The sequence below is a fragment of the Clupea harengus genome, chromosome 1 (assembly GCF_900700415.2).
Source record: "Clupea harengus chromosome 1, Ch_v2.0.2, whole genome shotgun sequence".
NCBI classification, from domain to species: Eukaryota; Metazoa; Chordata; class Actinopteri; order Clupeiformes; family Clupeidae; genus Clupea; species Clupea harengus.
In genome coordinates, this window is record NC_045152.1 from 26,310,463 (window position 1) to 26,329,106 (window position 18,644).

Genomic DNA, 18,644 nt, shown 5'->3' on the forward strand with positions numbered 1-18,644 from the left:
TTCAATTAATTCCTCACGCTACCATTAAAATCAAATATTGGACCTTGTATTAACGAGTAACAAAGTTTTTTAAAAATAAAGTTTTATTAACAGATAATATACATAACCGATAATATACATAAAGGCGATACAAAATGTAAAATGTATCTTCTTGGTGAGGTGGTGAACAGGCATTCTTCCCACTTCAGGTTGCCACAGGTCTTCTAGAGTTGTACACTTTGGAGCCATTTTGCATTGAACAACGTGCAAATTTTGTCAGAAGGGCTCCAGTTGTCTGCTTTTCACCACATAGATCCCTGTTTCATAAAGTATCCAGTCAGAATGATTGACACAGATCTTCTACAATGAGAGTCAGTTTCTTAGCATGACAAAAACACTCAAAACCAGTGTTGATATAATTTCAGCATGTATTTTATCAGTGTTAACTATACAGTCATTGCCATTAACTCTAAACAAGCTTGTTGTTTGTTTATTTTTCAATGGAAATTCTGCCATGGCTTTCAACTCGACTCACTGAATGTAGGGGGCAATGTCATTCTCAGTCCACTTCTCTCTCATACTGAAGAGGCAGTTGAAGCGCTCCAGGGTGTCCTCTGGTAGGTCCTCCACCCTCAAAAGAGATATAGTTTCCGGTCTCGTGCTGCGGTCTACCAGTGCCAAACCCTACAGAACAAAAACACAGATCATGAGACAACACACTTTTGACCTTTCTTTTTACCAGTTCACTTTATGTTGAATTACTTATGTATTAGCTTTGGTTGAAAATAGCACTTCATACGGAAATGAAGTTGTTATTGTGAATTTTTTTAAGTACCATAATTACTCCCTGATTGGATCTGTGAAATAGGAAAACTATTTTTTGACCATTGGCTGATTAGATTTTGGGCTCTCTGTCGAGGCTCTCACCTTGAGCTGGTCCAGCTTTGTGCTTATCCCCTCAGGAACGCTCTGCTGCCAGATCTCCTGGAACTCCCTCAAGTGGAACTTCACCGCGTTCTGCAAGAGCAGCTGGGCTGTGGCCCGGCAGATCTTATCCTCATCCAGAGAAAAACGCACCTCACCATCTGAACACAACAACACACAGCAGCACCTCAAACAATGGCAAGAAAGAAAGCAACACAAATGATGACAAATGGCATGGGTGGCGTTTTGGATATTTTTTTACCTTCCATGAAAACAACTCAACATGTACAGAATAAACAAAGAGACCACAAAGTTCTTAACTGATTTTGAAACAAGGGAAGAGAACGTATGAATGGCATACCTTCTGCTGTGTACCGCCTTCCGTAACAGTTCAAGCAATGCTCTATCATTTCTCTGAATCAGACAGAGGGCAATGGTTATTATTACTGTGAGATAACCATACTTACAAGCATTTGTTTGTCTGAATATAGTAACTTAATAAAGTTCAGGTACACACTGTAGCATCACACCATACTAAACAGCAAATCACTTCGGATAGTACAAATTAATTCAAACCAAAAATGTTGTTACCAAATGTTTAGATAAAATCTTTTAAATATTTTATTGTGAGGGGATGATTAGAGTGGATGCATCAGGGCTTTTGTGAAGAAGCAAATTCCTTACTTTGGCTCCAGACCAACAAGTTCCTGAAGACAAATAGTCAGAGGAACTTCACTGAATGACCAAGACTCAGAGTCCACTAGCTGAGTTACATGGCCCAACAGCTTCATCTCATAATCAAAATCCAAAATTCTCCAGAAGCCTGCAGAACAAAGTGAGCATTACGTCTCACACAGTAAATTAACAGATGGAAGGAATATAACCTATATTGCTATCCACATTATAGGAATGAATTACCTCGAATTATATAGGTATATGAATTATTCTGATAATGCAAATATGAAGTTTGAAAGAATTGAGATGAGAACAGTTCTCACCATCTATCTCACAAGCGTCAATTTGTTGAAGATGGGAAACAAGCTCCTCTTTACTTGCTTGGATCGTTTCAAGGAGGTCAGCTGTGGAGAACTGACAGGGAGAGACAGGCCAACTCATAAATGTTGTGACATAGCCAGAATACATCTGAACCCACCGCATCTGTGGAGTAACTTTTATCTTAAATTAACACAAAACAACCCAATGATTTGATAAACATTGTGTTCCACATGGGGTGGCATAATATGGTGGGCTACCAGGTGTAATTCAGATAGCAAAATACTGCTCACAAACCAGAGAACATGGCTGCATTGTGCCGTAACTCTACATGAACTTAACCATGTGACATCATCATTATGGCATTTACTATAATGATGCATTGTGTTACTAAGTTTAAAACTCTTGTAGACTATGGTCACATAAATATATGCCCATGATTTTGATAATTCATAAACAGATACGAAGGCTTTACGCCAATCATTAAGGCTTGCATTAGGTAAGTGCTTCTCAAGGTTTAGTGTCGACAGACTTCTGTGATTGTAATTGAGCAGTGAATTGAGTTTAAGACAATGAAGTCTTCACACACTATTTTTCAGTATAGGTAAGGTGGTAATTACCATTTGTTCAGGGGCTTCCTCTGTGCGCAGAGTTGGGCCCTCATACGGGCGTTCCATTAGAAGTTTCTTCAACTTCTTCAGCTTTGGTCGCTGCTGCTTCAGCTCCCAGTAGCAGTTGGAGAACCCCCATATCTAACACATTCACCCATACACACACACCAAATCTAATGCATTTAACCAAAGAGACAAAGGGACGAAACAGTCCAGGTTACAAAAAGGACATCTCACCTCAGCATGGACAAGCTGAGTATCCGTTGACGCTTCCTTCGTCTGATCCGGAGTCTTACATCCCGGTAGAAACAGAAGCAGGTTGGATGTGTCTGCTATCTTGAGGTCGTATGTTTTGTCTTCACTGCATAGAATCGTATGCTCATCTTTGTCCCCTCTGATGACAAGGCTTAAAACAACATGACAACATTGGAGGAAGATCAGTTTGCTGCAACTTTAGATTCACTTTGAAATAGTGTGCCTGAATTGTACTTAGTGACATTAGGAAACGACATTTGACGTCAGATTCAAAGGAGGAAGCAAGCTGTGGTGCCACATCACAACACTAGCAATTCCATAGAATCTTTTTCTGGTAAACTGGGACGCCATCTCAAAGGTTAACCTAGCCTAAATTTGTTTCTATATCTAATACAAATGCAAATTAACTGCCTTGTAAAAATGCAAATCAATTGCTTTCATTGAATTATTAAACGAAATATAATGATTGAATACATGTACCTCTTCCCAGCTTCAATGTGTTTACAAAGCGTTTCGTCCAGTTCCATGAGGCAGTAGTCCCCAGACGACACATTTTCTCCAAAAGACAAGCAATGTGTAACAGACTGCAAATCTTCCTCTTTGAGTTTTGCGATCTCAAGCGTTGCCTGAACCTCCTCTAAAGTTCTCATTCCGTCTACGAATGAACGACTGTAAATTGCGCACTTGATAACAAAACGATTGCGCTTGTATACCGTACTTCTTGTCACACTTGAGTTTTCCCGCAATATTTACCGGAAATTCCAGCGACTTGGAGTGACTGTGTCACCAGCCAATGACCGACATGTAAACCGTTATCTCATTGGATGATTATTATTTTATAGCACAGGCTATTTCCTGTAGAGGGAGCTAGAGTATAATTTTTAGCATTACTATTTTGCAATGTTTCCCAATCTGCATTGGCTTCATATTTAAAGCGAATGGTCATTTGAGTTAGCGAGTAAAGTACCCGGGCGACATGTTCAAATTAATTAATGTATTTATTACCTCTACTCTGTCAGTAACCAGAATTAATTTACGTGTCATTTACCATAATTGTTCAGGTTTAATAATGATTTTATTTTTGACAACGCTATGTGCTCCGAATATTGCATTAAAATGATAGAGTGAAGACATAATTTACTCCTACCTCAAGCCCCGCCCTGTGGAGTAACTCCCCCTGTGACGCCACGGCGGTCAGAGCAAGTTGGCTCGCGCTGCATCGTTGTGCAAAACGTGCTTTTAGTGTCAAATAGTAAACAACCAAAGAGGACAAGGGTTACGATCGCATGGCACTTGATGTAAATTGACAGACTGCTCGATGTAGCAGGTCGCTAGTTGGTTTGTGTCTATGGTTTGGAAGTGACAGAAGGCATATTTGTGCAGTTACAGTTTGGGTCATCAGTGCTGAAGTGCTGTGCTGTTGACACAGTTATGCTTTGCTTTTTTGTATTCATTTTAAACGCTTTCTTTTTTGCAATGCCAGCTCTCCGCAAAATTGGATATAATTCTTAGCCACACTTAAGTTTCCAGTGGACAGCTCGAAGGTAATTTCATTATTTGTATCCTTTATTAATGTATAGTTCTTGGATATGACCCTATAGGTAGAGCAAGCTAACGTTAGGTGTTGTCTCGCCCCTGATTTTGACAGGTTGAGTGATATCGCAGTCTTCAATCATTTGTATTCATTAAAATCTTGAATTCCATCTTGAATTCATTAAAATATTGAGTTAGCTAGTCGGCTTTTTGTTGTAGCAGCCAGTGAAGCTCCACTGTATAGCGATCACGTGCGAATGAATGACTGAGCGTGCACGTAGCGTAACGTCTCATATTATCGTAATTTTCAGTCTTGTGTAATCTGTGTCATTGCAGTCATAATTTTCTCCACTGTATGCTTCAAAACTCAGAAATGGACTGCATCCAGAACAGTATGCAGAAGAAAGCGGCAGAGCTGGAACGCATGGCGGAGGTCCTGGTTACTGGAGAGCAGTTGAGGTAGGAGTGGCGATAGTGTGCACTGTGCTGTATGCAACGCAATGTAGCCTACCACTGCAGCTCTGCAAACAAAGGCGCGTGAGCGCCCTTTCGGACTGTTACAATACGCCTAGACGGCTTGTGCACAATGAGCTTGGTGTGTTTGCATTGTAAAATGTTGCCAAGTGGCATAATTTCGGTCGTCAAGTGACCTTCACCCACTGTTATTTTAATTATCCCGCTATTTAGATCTATGGACATCCAGATGGCAAAGTAACACCTGTTTCCTTGTAGACTGAAATCAGCTATTGACAGGGACAGTTAGAGTGGCAATCATGCCAGTATGTTGTGCCAGTTGTTAGGCTACCCAGTTTATTGACTTGGCTTTTGGACCTGGCACTGACCTTCCTCTTCACAGTAGAGATGTTGGGAAACTGGTGGATTGCTGGAGGGTGTAATGAACAAAGGCCAGTGTTAAATAATTAACTACAAAGTATCTCTGAAATAAGTTTCATTTTCATTGTGAGATGTCATAAAGCAGATCACCAACATAATGTGTTGGATACAATTTTACTGTAATTAATTAACTGGAATAGGTCTTTCACATTGCTGTTGGGTGACTTAATCCCACTCCTGGTGCAAAGTTTTCAAGCAGCTCGGCTTTGTTTGATGGCTTGCAACCATCCATCTTCCCCTTGATCATATTCCAGAGGTTTTCAGTGGGGTTCAAGTCTGGCCATGACATGCTCTTGATCAGGTGGTACTCCATCCACACCTTTATTGACCTGGCTGTGTGGCAAGGAGCATTGTCATGCTGTAAAAAAAACAGAATTGGAGAACACTGTCAGAACAGAAGAAAGTTTTCTTCCAGGATAACCTTGTATGTGGCTTGATTCATGCATCCTTCACAACGAAAAATCTGCCCGATTCCAGCCTGGCTGAAGAACCCCCAGGTCATCACCAATCTTCCACCAAATTTCACAGTGAGTGCCACACACTGAGGCTTGTATGCCTCTCCAGGTCTCCGGCTAACCATTAGGCAACCAGGTGTTGGGAAAAGCTGAAAACTGGTGGGGGATCAGTGATGATCTGATGTTGAAATGAAAGGCAAATGCTTGAATTAGCAGTCCTGTACATACATTTCTCACCTATGGGCACTCTGTGGTACTGCATGGTCTATGTTACCATTTGGGTCTTTAACACTGACCGTGGTTACATGGATTCGAATAACTGCCTTAGTCGGACTGAAATCGCATTATCCGTTTCATGTAAGCACCTTAGTCGGATCGTAGTCGGACCGCACATAGTCGGACTAACACCCCTGGATAACTCGATCCGATCCAGTTGATAGTTCGACTATTGCGGCATGTAACGGTGAATTGGATAAGGAACTGGACTTTGCGTCTTTGCGCATGCTCCCTCTCTCCCTGCCAGGTCGTGACCCGGAAGACGAAAGAGGGATAAGTTGTCTCAACTGTTCATACTAATGACACGGTTTTTTATGAATATCCTGCAGACTGTCTCACAAGCTTATTCTTGTTGATTATGAACAAACATAACAGAAGAGGTCCGAAGATATGAGCACCTTTACAACCCCTCCTTAAACACGTATAAGCACGTTCCACATTTTATTTGCTTAAAACAACAGCAGTACTGTCAAATCAGCTGTCACTCGGCTATTACCTGACCAAGGTTCCATGGCAATGTTCCGAAAGCCCATTTTTCCGACAGCCCGCTGTTCCGAAATTGTGAGTACAGCAACGTGAACCACTATAGCCCACATGCACATCCCAATGAATCACACAATCATATAAATGCCTTTATTTCACAAGCATTAACTTGAATTCAGAATATTATTATACACACATGCATTTGCATCGCGATGATACAAAAATATTTTTATGATTGCCAACGCATGCATGCTTTGTCAGTGCTTGACAAGATCTGCGTAATGTCCTGCGACAATCTGCCGGTGATTTCCTTCGCATGAGTGGTAGCCTACCCCATATTCAAAACCAGAGTAGGCTAAGTTAACAACTATTGCCTAGGAAAAGTTATATGCGTGATAGCCCGGTGAGCGTCTCCGCTCTGCTGTGCAAACGAAATGCTGTGTGTGTTTTGTGCCACTTAAAATATTTCTAAATTTTGCCAGGGGGACTATTTTTCGGAATATTGAGATTTCGGAATATCGGGCTTTCGGAACACTGGGCCGTCTCCCCTGACCAATACCTGTCAAACTCGGTGATACTATTCACAACTAATTTGTCCTTCATTTTATCAAATATGATGACATTTGGTATTGTGCCCGCGAGGCACGCGTGAGTTTAGGTTTGTTCAGTTATCTGGCGCTGAAAAAAAACACGAATAAGTACTGTCAAATCAGAAAGCAAATCAGCTGGCACTCGGCTATTACCTGACCAATACCTATCAAACTCGGTGATACTATTCACAACTAATATGTCCTTCATTCTATCAAATATGATGAAATTTGGTATTGTGCCCGCGAGGCACGCGTGAGTTTAGTTTTGTTCAGTTATCTGGCGCTGAAAAAAACCACGAATAAGTACTGTCAAATCAGAAAGCAAATCAGCTGGCACTCGGCTATTACCTGACCAATACCTATCAAACTCGGTGATACTATTCACAACTAATATGTCCTTCATTCTATCAAATATGATGCAATTTGGTATTGTGCCCGCGAGGCACGCGTGAGTTTAGTTTTGTTCAGTTATCTGGCGCTGAAAAAAACCCACGAATAAGTACTGTCAAATCAGAAAGCAAATCAGATGTCACTCGGCTATTACCTGACCAATACCTATCAAACTCGGTGATACTATTCACAACTAATATGTCCTTCATTCTATCAAATATGATGAAATTTGGTATTGTGCCCGCGAGGCACGGGTGAGTTTAGTTTTGTTCAGTTATCTGGCGCTGAAAAAAACCACGAATAAGTACTGTCAAATCAGAAAGCAAATCAGCTGTCACTCGGCTATTACCTGACCAATACCTATCAAACTCTGTGATACTATTCACAACTAATATGTCCTTCATTCTATCAAATATGATGAAATTTGGTATTGTGCCCGCGAGGCACACGTGAGTTTAGTTTTGTTCAGTTATTTGGAGCTGCCCTCTAAAGACAGAGACGTGACAGGTGGATCGAGATATTTTCCCGTAAATACCTTTACCTAAATACCTTTATAGACAACATCGATCATACACTCCCATTGCACTCAAACAACCACACTCAAACGAGGAGATATTGTATCAATTAGCCTATTATGTATTGTATTAATTGCACAGAGTTCCAGTGGCGCATGCAGCCGTACGCACTGTGCGTACCTTCTGCTACGCGAGAAGAAAAAAAATATATCATGAACGCATATTTATTACAATTGGGAAACTATAAAATCGGAGTACAGACAACTAATGCCCAGCGTTGACGATGCAGATACAGAGCTGGAAACAGCTAAATGAGTTACGCAGTGAACTTTATCAAGCCCTGGAAATTTCTACCCAAACATTCATTGCGTCCTGAAGGTCTTGTATCTATCTACGAAAAGACTGACTGGACTTGCTCTCATGAATATTCACACAGATTTGGAAATCGACAGCGAAGAATTACTAAAACAATTTGATGCAACTGTCAGAAGGGCAATGCGTTTAGGCTGTAACCCATTATTTGCGCGCGTGTGTGAATGTGCGTGCGTTTCTCTCGCCTTTTATCTTTCACCTTTGAATAATGTAACTTATAAACACATCGGCCCGGCAGAAACAAACAAACAAACAAACAACCCAAGAGGCAACACGCATTTCTGGACCGATGAACAGACGCGATTCATGCTCAATCAACTGTTGTTGTTATTGGTAGTGGTGAAGAGGTCAAGCGGAAAGGGCTGTATCACCACTAGTTGTAATGAAAACAGCGCCACCTATCGTATCGGATATGACATGCTTTCGGCCAATGATTCGATTTATTCACTGCCATGTATATTGGGATAATAGCACTTGCCCTCGAAAGAAAGCATAGTCCGACTAAGCAAAGATTCGAATTATACCATCATGTAAACACACTGACTAACACTGTCACATCTCAGTAGCTTTACCTACCACAAGCAATTCCCTGTTTTATTTTGACCTCACTTAAGCCTGGGAGAAGCCTGGGCCTATCAGGGCACAGATTCAGACCGCTGTCCACCTCTGATGCTCTAGTGATTTTGGTGCATCTACCAACAGAATTTCAGCAAGTTGTCCTTGAAAGTCTACTCTCGTACCAAAGAGACAAGATCACACATGTGTGAAATCATGTATAAAATCTGTCACACTGCTGTACACATCTGATGGTTGTACCATCCTCACAGGAGTGTTGTAAGAATGTGGTGACTACATCACAGTAAAATAAATATTAAAAAAAAAGGTCATCAACATCACCAAAATGGTATAGACCTGGTAAGAACTGGTAAGACGACTGGCAATTAGGTTCCCATTACATTAGGTCTCATTTGTCCATTTCAAAATCAGGGGAATGGGAACACCGAATTCTTGGTGTGGTTGTGACACAAGTAGGATGACACTCACTACAATGACTATGTGTTTATATGAGTATGTATGTTTGCATGTATGAGAGAGAGAGAGAGAGAGAGAGAGAGAGAGGGAAGGGCTGAGAGTGGAAGAGAGTGATAAGCATGACTTAGATGCTTGAGCTCATGACCTGCTCTGTGTCCCAGGCTCCGGCTTCATGAATGTAAAGTGATCAAAGACCGCCGGCACCACCTCAGGACGTACCCCAACTGCTTTGTGGGAAAGGAGCTCATCGACTGGCTGATGGAGCACAAGGAGGCCCCTGACCGGGACACTGCCATCAAGATCATGCAGAAGCTGTTGGATCAGAGCATCATCCACCATGGTACTGACAAAGAGTATGAATCTGACGAGCCTGCTCTCATTAATATGGCCGCGACTAAAGAAAATGGCACAAATCCATAGTTTTTTTTAAAGGAGTTTGATATTCAAAGTTCAGATTTCTGTAAGACAAGACGAGTGCATAGCTGGATTTCCATCCTATTGAATCGCCAACTCTAAGCACATTTATGGAAATTAGGCTAAAATAATTATTGTAAAAAGAATCACAGAATCGTATCGTGGCCCAAATATCGTGATAGTATCATACAGAGGAATCATGGAACCTTTTCTGGGGGGCTGGGCACCATTTTACCCATAAATAAAAAATGCACACCAGTTTAACTAGCTACAGTGTAGGCCGCTATTAATGATAATTTGGATTGTTACTCCTGAAACAGAATCCCTATTAAGTGAGCCAAAATGCAATGTTGCTAACATAGTAGCTACATACGTAGACCATCCACATGTAGGCTAATTAACTTTGAACGTTAACAGATAGTAAACTGCCGTCAACTAATGGCTGTTTATCATACTGTCAGTTAATTACCAAATTTATCAATAATCTTGTTCTATATAATCTCTTTATCACTTAATTGTTACCTGGCCACTCCTCTGAGCTACAACTTGCACTATGCCATTGCTGAAGTCACTGACAGCTGCCTATACCAATGTGAGACTCGTGAATGACATGGAAACTGCATAGTTATACGTATAGTATAGTATAGCACAGCTGTCTGAGAGGACAAGATGTATGCATGAAAACTCATCCCTTTCCATTTATTGTAACATCAGGACATTATTTTTGGAATATTTTATTTATTTATTTTTCGGTCACGTTATGTGGAATGCTCCCATAGGCATATAGGCATGACGCCACTGGTATCGTATCGTTGCCTCTGTGGCAATTCCCACACCTAGTTTGGTGTGACTGAAATGTTGTTCTTTAAAAAAAGTCAGTGGTTGATTTTCCACCACTTGATGCCTGTAAAAATGTAAGCGTTTAAGGATCAGCTGCCAATTTACTTGTCAGTGTTGGTGCAGGTTAGAACAGGAGCAATTCCTCCAATGAGTCATGAGCCTCCAGAAACTGTGTGAAAGTTTGGTAAACAATGTTATGGATAAGAAAACACTGTAAAAGAAATCAGATTATTGTAGCCTACAATTTGTAGGTATTTGTTGTTTATTTACTCTTACCTCCACAGTCATCCTGCCACATCAATGACCCACACTTGTTTATTTTGCAGTTTGTGATGAGCACAAGGAGTTCAAAGACATGAAGCTCTTCTACCGCTTCAGGAAGGACGACGGCACCTTCCCCCTGGACAATGAGGCCAAGGTTTTCATGAGGGGCCAGAGGATATACGAGAAGTATGTTTATGTTCGACTTGACATTGACATTTGTTCATTTTCTCCTTCCTTTTAAGAATGGATGTTTTCTTTCTGCTCTTTCACTTGAGAAGCAAAGTTTTGGGGGGCTTGGTGTGAACAACGGATGGGGCTGACGTAGCACTAACCCACTTTTGACATAAAGCCACGACGTGCGAGAATGACTTCATTAAGTAGCTTAGTATGTAAGAGCTACAATTAGGGTTTGACCAATTAGAGGGAGCGTGGTACTCAGTTCTCTGGTCAATGAATTGATGTGTGTTGACAAGCAATGGCTTTTTCATTTATTCTTTCACTTACAATTACATATGCATTCCTCAGTTGGGAGGTTAAAGTTTACTACTGATATCACTTTGGACACCACTGCTTTATTGGATCAGAGGCAGACTAGGGGAATGGAAATGCATTGACTAATTTTACTGAACACTTATGGATCTAAGGAATGCATGTCACAGTACTTCACCATAATGTTTTTGGGACCTTGTCTTAGACTACTTAAGTCATATAGGTATTCAATATCCTTGCAGAGCCAGACATACAGTATATTAACCTCCAATAAACATCTGGAGTCTAGTGTCACATGACCAGACAAGGTAAGAATGTGGTCAGATTGTTAGAGGGAACAATAAGAGTGTTTAGTGTGTTTGAAACCCTCTAGACCAATCCAGTGCCTCATGACAATGGAGCTCAAAGTAGCAAACCACAAAGGTGAATGAGGCTTTTGCGGGCAGGATTTAGACTGGAAGCCAGAGCTGTCAGCGTTGTCTCCAAGCATATACTCACAAAGTGTCAAGTCACAAGTCATGTTTGGTCAAGTGAGACTAGACATTCAGTTATTAATGTAAAACCTTTAAAACTGTATGGAAAATCAGTTGAAGTGGCACGTTGTCTAATATGTTGGGGTCAGATAAAAAAGATTCTCAGCTGCTGTTTCTGACACAGCTATTTATATTCCTCATAAACGTTGGACTGCTGCTTTTTCAGTGTTGTTTGGACCTTGTTGTTGCTTCTGTGTCTGTTTTTCCTGGTACCTGACAGCGTTGGTTTCCAGCAGCGGTCAGGTCTGTACACTTAGTTTTTGCACTTCCTCTGCAAATTAATTGTTCCCATAGAAACCCAGGTTTCCAGCAGATTGGTGAAGCGCTTCAGTCAGCTCGATCCATTTAGCCAGCTCCTCTCACCTGCATGTTACAGGCACTCACCAGTTGGCATCAGAACAGAACATGAGGAGGGTTTGCATTTCATGTCCGTGTTGACTTGGAAATGAATGCTGGGGGCTTAGATTATGGATTGTGTAATTACTGTTGTGTTGCAATATTCTGTGTAAGAGGTGTATGACAGTTGAGCGAGGACATACACATTTTAAGAACAGCCTCTAGCAACAAGCAAGTTAAGACACGCAGCATTGTTCTTTTGTTTAAATCGGATAAGTACTAGTCAGGTGAACATGGTTAGATACTACATCAGTCTTTATATATGTAATTGGAGTGTCTCAGTGCTTTTTTCTTGCGCTGACACAGTACCGTGTGGAAAACGGTACAGGCTACGCCATCTTTTTTCAGCATGCCATAGACAGTTGTGCATGTCAGCGCGTGGGTCTTCAAAGGTCACAAGGACATGGCCTGGTCAAACTACTGTAGCCAAGTTCCTTTTTTTTTTTTTAAAGAGGCCATGAACTCTATCCCTTGACATTCACCTAAAGGTCACGGCAGGCCGTGCTGGCCTTGAGGGCAGTGTGTGCATTAGTCCTCCTGTGCAAATCATCTCTTAAGCCTCATATCGTCTCATGCAGCGGCGCACAGACACAGATGGTTAGTCTATATTTAACTTTCACAATTGAACTCCAGACCTAATGAACGCATTATGAGTTATGTCAGGTCCAGCTGTAACAGATTGAGAGGCTGACTGGGTCACTGAGATGGTGGTCCATTCCTGCCTGGCAATTTACTGCGTGTTCTAGTAGAGGTGGACTGCAGTGCTCACAGCCAGCAGGAGTTACACCAATCTGCTATGGAGGAGGTCCCCCATTGAGTGGGTACAGCCTTGCATAATATGTGGTCCAAAACCAGAAATGCTGGTTGAATTTAGAAGGCCTCTGTGTGTACACTGTGTGTTCTGTTTGTGTGTGTGTTTGCACTTGTGTGTGTGTGTGTGTGTGTGTGTGTGTGTGTGTGTTCAAGTTCATGTGTGTAGTTGCAAAGCGTTTTCAATCGCATCATAGGAAGAGGCTGTCCATTGTAATTGACATCTGTTGCGTTATGTAATGACACAAGACGCATGTGGTGCCGCATGGCCCCTGCCTGCATATGGGTCGGCTCTCACTCTCCATCTCTCCTCCTGTCACCAGAACTGTCCGGCTTGCTCGCTCGCTCGCTCGCTTGCGAGGAGGATAAAGCAGGTGACTTCTTAGATGGAACAAGTCCAAACTCCCCTCTGCAGGGCTCTGCTTGGCACAGTGAAACGAACAGGACAGGGGAGATAGAGTTGGCATCATCTCACACCACATGGTCTGCAGTCTCTTCGGGGTTCCATTGAAGGGAGTGGTGGCCTGTCTGTCAGTGTTTTACCCTCCTGATCAATGGCTTCCCTCTCCTCCCGCCCGGTGGTGGTAGGACATCTTTGAAATTGACTTGGAACCGTGAACTTACATCCTCATCCTCCATTTTCCAGCCGTGTGGCTGCCTGGGCTGCAGTAAATCCCAAATGCCGAACAACAACAACAAACAGCAACCTGAGAGGGTGGCCTCTCTTTCTGGTTAATGGCCGTAGGAAGTTCCTGCCCATGCTGAGGGGGCCTGTTTTCCCTCCCCGTCCCCAATGAGAGCTGCAGGGAGTCCACAATGGCAGCTAATTATAACATTCCTGTGTTTTTGGCCAGCTCCTCCAAGAGGGCCACGGAACCCTAGCATGGCACGAGCACTACCAGGCCCCTTGTTGTGTTACAAAAGCAAATGCTGCAGACTCGCGCAACGACTTGCCTTGGAGGAAGAAAAAAAGACAGATGAGGAGGAGGAGGAGGAGGAGGAAGAGGAAGAATTGTGGCCTGCCATAATTTCCTCTTGATAAGAATCACAAAATCCTTTAAGGATATGAGCGGATCTAGCAGGAGCTGTCCTAAAAGCCCCATCAGCAGTGAAGTTTTTGTCCCACCGGTATTTTTGGGAACTGATTTACAGGGACCAGTGGAACAGAGTCCTGTAGACCTCCCCCATCTGTTCCACAAATGATCAAGAGGTGGACGATCAGATGTTAATATCTAGTCAGGGATATGATTTGTGCTGCCAAAACCCAGGGTGTCTGTTCACGCCAGGGGAATTTAAGGACATGGGTGGGGGGTGGGGGGGCTGATATTACTGAGCAAGTGAGTAAGTGTGTAAGTGAGTAAGTGTTTGGAAAAGAGATGGGATGCCAACAAAGTAGGTTAGTGAGGCTTATCTAACCTCAGTCAAGGTCAAGCGGCGATTGCACAACTGCAGTTCCATTTAATATCTCCGTATTATCAGTAAGGATTCAGACGCAAATCCTGGCATTAAGATGGTGGGCCTCGCCCAACAGAGTGTAATCTGCATTCCCGGCAAGAGGAAACGACAGAGGCATAGGATTAGATAAAGGTCATTACGCGAGCAAATGTTTGATTCAGGCAAATGTTTGCTTTATATATATCTCAGCCCAAAGGTGGTTGGTGTGGCTTTCCATCCCACCCTGCATCTGCATGTGCGTAGCGGTCAAAGGGGTGCTCATTTTCAGGTGACTACCACTTGTCTTCTGATAACCTCATGTACTTTCTGTGGCCAAGCACAATGTCCCTTTGGAGGGGAACATTACATTCATCTATGTAGATTGTAGCTTTGGACAAAGAAACACTTAGCAAATGCAGTAGGACGGGGTAAAGGAAAGTATCCATTTCGTAAGAACTAGATATCACACAGCAGCAGCACACCCTTTACGTCAAAGGGCTTTATTTAGCTGTAGATGTCCACTGTGCATTGGGTGCACACTTAATCCCCTTTACTAATGATTGAAGAGTTGGTTATTAAATGTCTTACAACACATGGAACATCTTGTCCATAAAAAACAAATTATACTTAAATTTTAACCCATCACATCAGCCTGAGGTTTTAACACACAAATGTGTTACCAGCATGTAAGCAGGACCGGAGATGTAAGCATGGCCGTCTGCCCAGATTAAGTCAGTTGATGGACAGTCATGGCTGGGTGGGTAGGTGTCTTAACTGCGCTGTCTGTCCTGCCGGCAGGCTGATGAGTCTGGAGAACGGCTTCCTGCAGACGCGAGAGGAGGAAGGCGTGGCGTTCGAGCGCACCCTGGTGGCCTCCGAGTTTGTGGACTGGCTGCTGCAAGAGGGGGAGATGGCGGCCAGGGACGAGGCCGAGCAACTGGGGCGGAGGCTCCTGGAGCATGGCATCATCCAGCACGGTGAGGAGTGTGTGTGTGTGTGTGTGTGTGTGTGTCTGTGTGTGTGTGTGTGTGTGTGTGTGTGTGTGTGTGTGTGTGTGTGTGTGTGTGTGTGTGTTTGTGTGTGTGTGGTGTCTCTAACATAGTGTTTGCTGATTTGACAAATAACCATTCATTATGATTCTCGAACACACTGTTATTCCAAAAAAAGCAGAATCGTATTTCACAGGTACATTTGCTTTGTCTAAGAAGCTAGAGGTTCTTTGTTGCCTTACCACCCATGGTTCCATCATGTTGTGGTCTGTCACAGTATCTCTTTAGTGTTTGCCTGATATGTGTGCTTTTTGTATTTTGATCTTTAGGATAGATCAGTCAACTTGTACAAAGAACTTCCTGGAGAGTAGATAATATTAGAAACTTAATACATTAGAAGCTTCCTTTTGCTGTCTCAAAAATTGAATTGTGCGTCTCTGGAACACTAGTTCCATTGTCTCTGTGTGTTCCAGTCACATGTACATAACCTACATGCTGCCTCTGCAGTGCCATGGCCAGAGCAGACCATTCCATAAAGAAATCTTGGAGTCATCATGTCTCAGACACAGCACAATAGTTTTACATGGTCCTGGGTGAACTCAATTTTGGAGACATAACTTTGGGTCAAGAGCTGTTTTGTTGTTTTGTTCACTTTAACTTTAAACATCAACCCATAGAAATTTAAATGTATGTATTATCAGAAATATAGATTCTTCTAAACCCTCACTGGTACAGCGCTGCACCAGTCATGTTAGAGTTTAGTGTTCTGGTAACTAATATACCTATAACTATCAACATATGACTTTCATTTGATCTTATCCTCCTCACCAACAGATGGTCATTCCACTGACTCTCATACTTGTACAGCATGCAGACTAGTGAAACTTCTCACTGGCTGACGACACATACACAAACACACTCATGTACATATACAAACATTCATGTACACACTTCTCTCTCTCTCTCTCTCTTTCTCTGTTTCTCTTTCGCCATCTGTCTTGACAGGAGCTGGAGCCTGGGCCTCGTATGACCACTCTCACTCTCTCTCTCTCTCTCTCCCTCTCTCTCCCTCCCTCTCACTCTCTCCCTCTCTCTCACTCTCTCTCTCCCTCTCTCTCACTGTCTCTCACTCTCTCTCTCTTTCTCTCTCATACACACATTCACACTCCCTCTCTCTTTCTCTCTCTCATTCTCTCTCTCTTTCTCTCACACTCTCACACTCTCTCTCTCTCTCCCTCTCTCTCTCTCTCTCTCTGTCTCTCTGTCTCTCTGTCTCACACACTCAAACACCCCCCTGCCCTCCCCAGGTTGCTTTGATGGTCCCCTCACTCAGTTCCCCTCACACACACTCGGCTTCTGAAACACTGTTTCCCCTCTCTGCACACACTAACTGAATTAAACTCAAAATAAGGTTGCCAGAGAACTGTCCACCTCATTATTCTCCCCCCCCCTCTCTCTCTCCTCCTCTCTCTCTCTCTCTCTCTCCCCCTCTCTCTCTCTTTCTCTCTATCTATCTCTCTCTCTCTCTCTATCTGGCAAAGGGTGCTAGAGCTGTCCCTGTGATTATGCCCTGACAGCAGTGGGTTGAAATGAAGCAGGCTTTGTTTTGCTGCATATCTGACCCACTCCATACAAACACCCTGTGAAAGCCCTCTGTCCTTTTCCATTCAGGGACGGAGTGGAGCTATTGGCTGGTGTCAGATTGGGTAGCGTGTCATAGATTGGTTCAAATTCAAAAAAGACCATGTTGTACTATGCCTGAGTTGTCAGGGAGTATTGCTTTGAAAGACGTCCTCTTCGGTTCTTTTTCCATGTTCCGTTTCATACTTGATATGATTTTGTGTAAAATGGTTGTAAATAAATGACTGCATTTTGCAGGTCTGTACTTAAAGCTTATGTTTGGTTGTCACCATCATACTTGAGGAAGTGAAGGGGCTATTCTCTACTCTGCATGCTTCCTTCATGTCCTTTTATAGCGCAGGCTGTACGGACACAGGCACTCTGTGTAAGGTCTCTGACAGTGCCTGGTTTTAAACTAGGGGTGAGGGTAAGGCTATTCCTGTGATGAGCTATTTAAGGATCTAGATAACCATGCTTCAATTTCCTCATAAATTTCCTCATTCTTGGTTTCCATGTATACTTCTCCTAACTACACACTACAGACTTTTCCTAACACCCTGTGAAACTTTTTATCATATTTATGTGTAGAGACATTCACCAAAAATCCACCCCCAACACAGACACACATTCCTTGTTGTGTATGTTCAAGGGTGAAATCCTCCCAAAGTCTGTAACTCTTTTAAAGTGAACTGATCATGAGGTCCTACATACAAACAAATGCTTGCGGACCCGCATATACAGGACAACTGAAGACACTATCCATGTTTGCCTTTAGGTTTGCCAGCTTACATACAGACATAGTCACACACATACGCACACAACACATACACACACACACACGCACACGCACACGCGCGCACACACACACACATACACACACACACACGCACTCATAAAACAGACAGAGAGGTATTGTCTTTTAAGAATCTCACACAAAAGCCTCTGCCAGATGACAGCCCCACATGGTTACATCTGCATTGTGAATAGTCATGGCCCACAAGCTAGCGAGTATGTTTCCTGCACAAATGACCAGCTCATTCACGGGCCGTTTATAACTCATGCTGACAAGTAGGCATCTCCTGATTGACACACTGACACACACCTCCATTGATAGCTCTAAAGTCTTTGTAAATGAGCCTGAGACAACAAAACATGCCTTTGTCAAATGATTTACACACCCCTACGGATTTATCATGCAGCCCAACTGACTGATAGGTACACAGGAATGAATCCATCGAAACCACCGCAGGATACAGATTGATTTGTCCCTCACTACAGTTGGGAAGTTGTTGAGCTTTTGTATTTGACTTTTACATTTTGCCTTTAAGATATTGTCAGTGGTGTCTGAGAAGCCTGTGTTGTTGCAATACACAGAAATATGCCACAAATGTTGCCTCACCTCCACAGTAAGACATTGTGGCATCACAGGCACTGATTTCACAATTCAGGCTATAGTGGTCTCAGGGCTTAGAAGACAGCTGTGGTATTATTGAGGTGCATTTCCACTATGGGGAGAAACCCAGACTTTTTTGTTTCCATCTCTAAGGCTGGGC

The 18,644-nt window shown here is 42.8% G+C and overlaps 2 protein-coding genes across 2 annotated transcripts in view; one reads left to right on the top strand and one right to left on the bottom strand.

Annotated features, from left to right (window-relative positions):
- Positions 1-90: 90 nt before the first annotated feature.
- On the bottom strand, positions 91-3,566 carry dscc1 (DNA replication and sister chromatid cohesion 1). Its single transcript, XM_012826486.3, has 9 exons — positions 3,243-3,566; positions 2,745-2,913; positions 2,517-2,648; positions 1,902-1,992; positions 1,588-1,726; positions 1,265-1,317; positions 907-1,064; positions 515-663; positions 91-296 (listed from the first exon to the last, which is right to left on the bottom strand). The coding sequence occupies exons 1-9, from the start codon at positions 3,410-3,412 to the stop codon at positions 185-187; spliced, it is 1,173 nt and encodes a 390-aa protein (XP_012681940.2). The 5' UTR covers positions 3,413-3,566; the 3' UTR covers positions 91-184.
- Positions 3,567-3,938: 372 nt separating this feature from the next.
- Positions 3,939-18,644, top strand: part of deptor (DEP domain containing MTOR-interacting protein) — a 34,601-nt gene continuing 19,895 nt past the window's right edge. Inside the window, exons 1-5 of the mRNA XM_012826485.3 lie at positions 3,939-4,306; positions 4,667-4,754; positions 9,464-9,642; positions 10,883-11,006; positions 15,281-15,459. Coding sequence (XP_012681939.1) covers positions 4,669-4,754; positions 9,464-9,642; positions 10,883-11,006; positions 15,281-15,459 — 568 coding nt within the window. The 5' untranslated portion in view covers positions 3,939-4,306; positions 4,667-4,668. The remainder of the gene's footprint in view (positions 4,307-4,666; positions 4,755-9,463; positions 9,643-10,882; positions 11,007-15,280; positions 15,460-18,644) is intronic.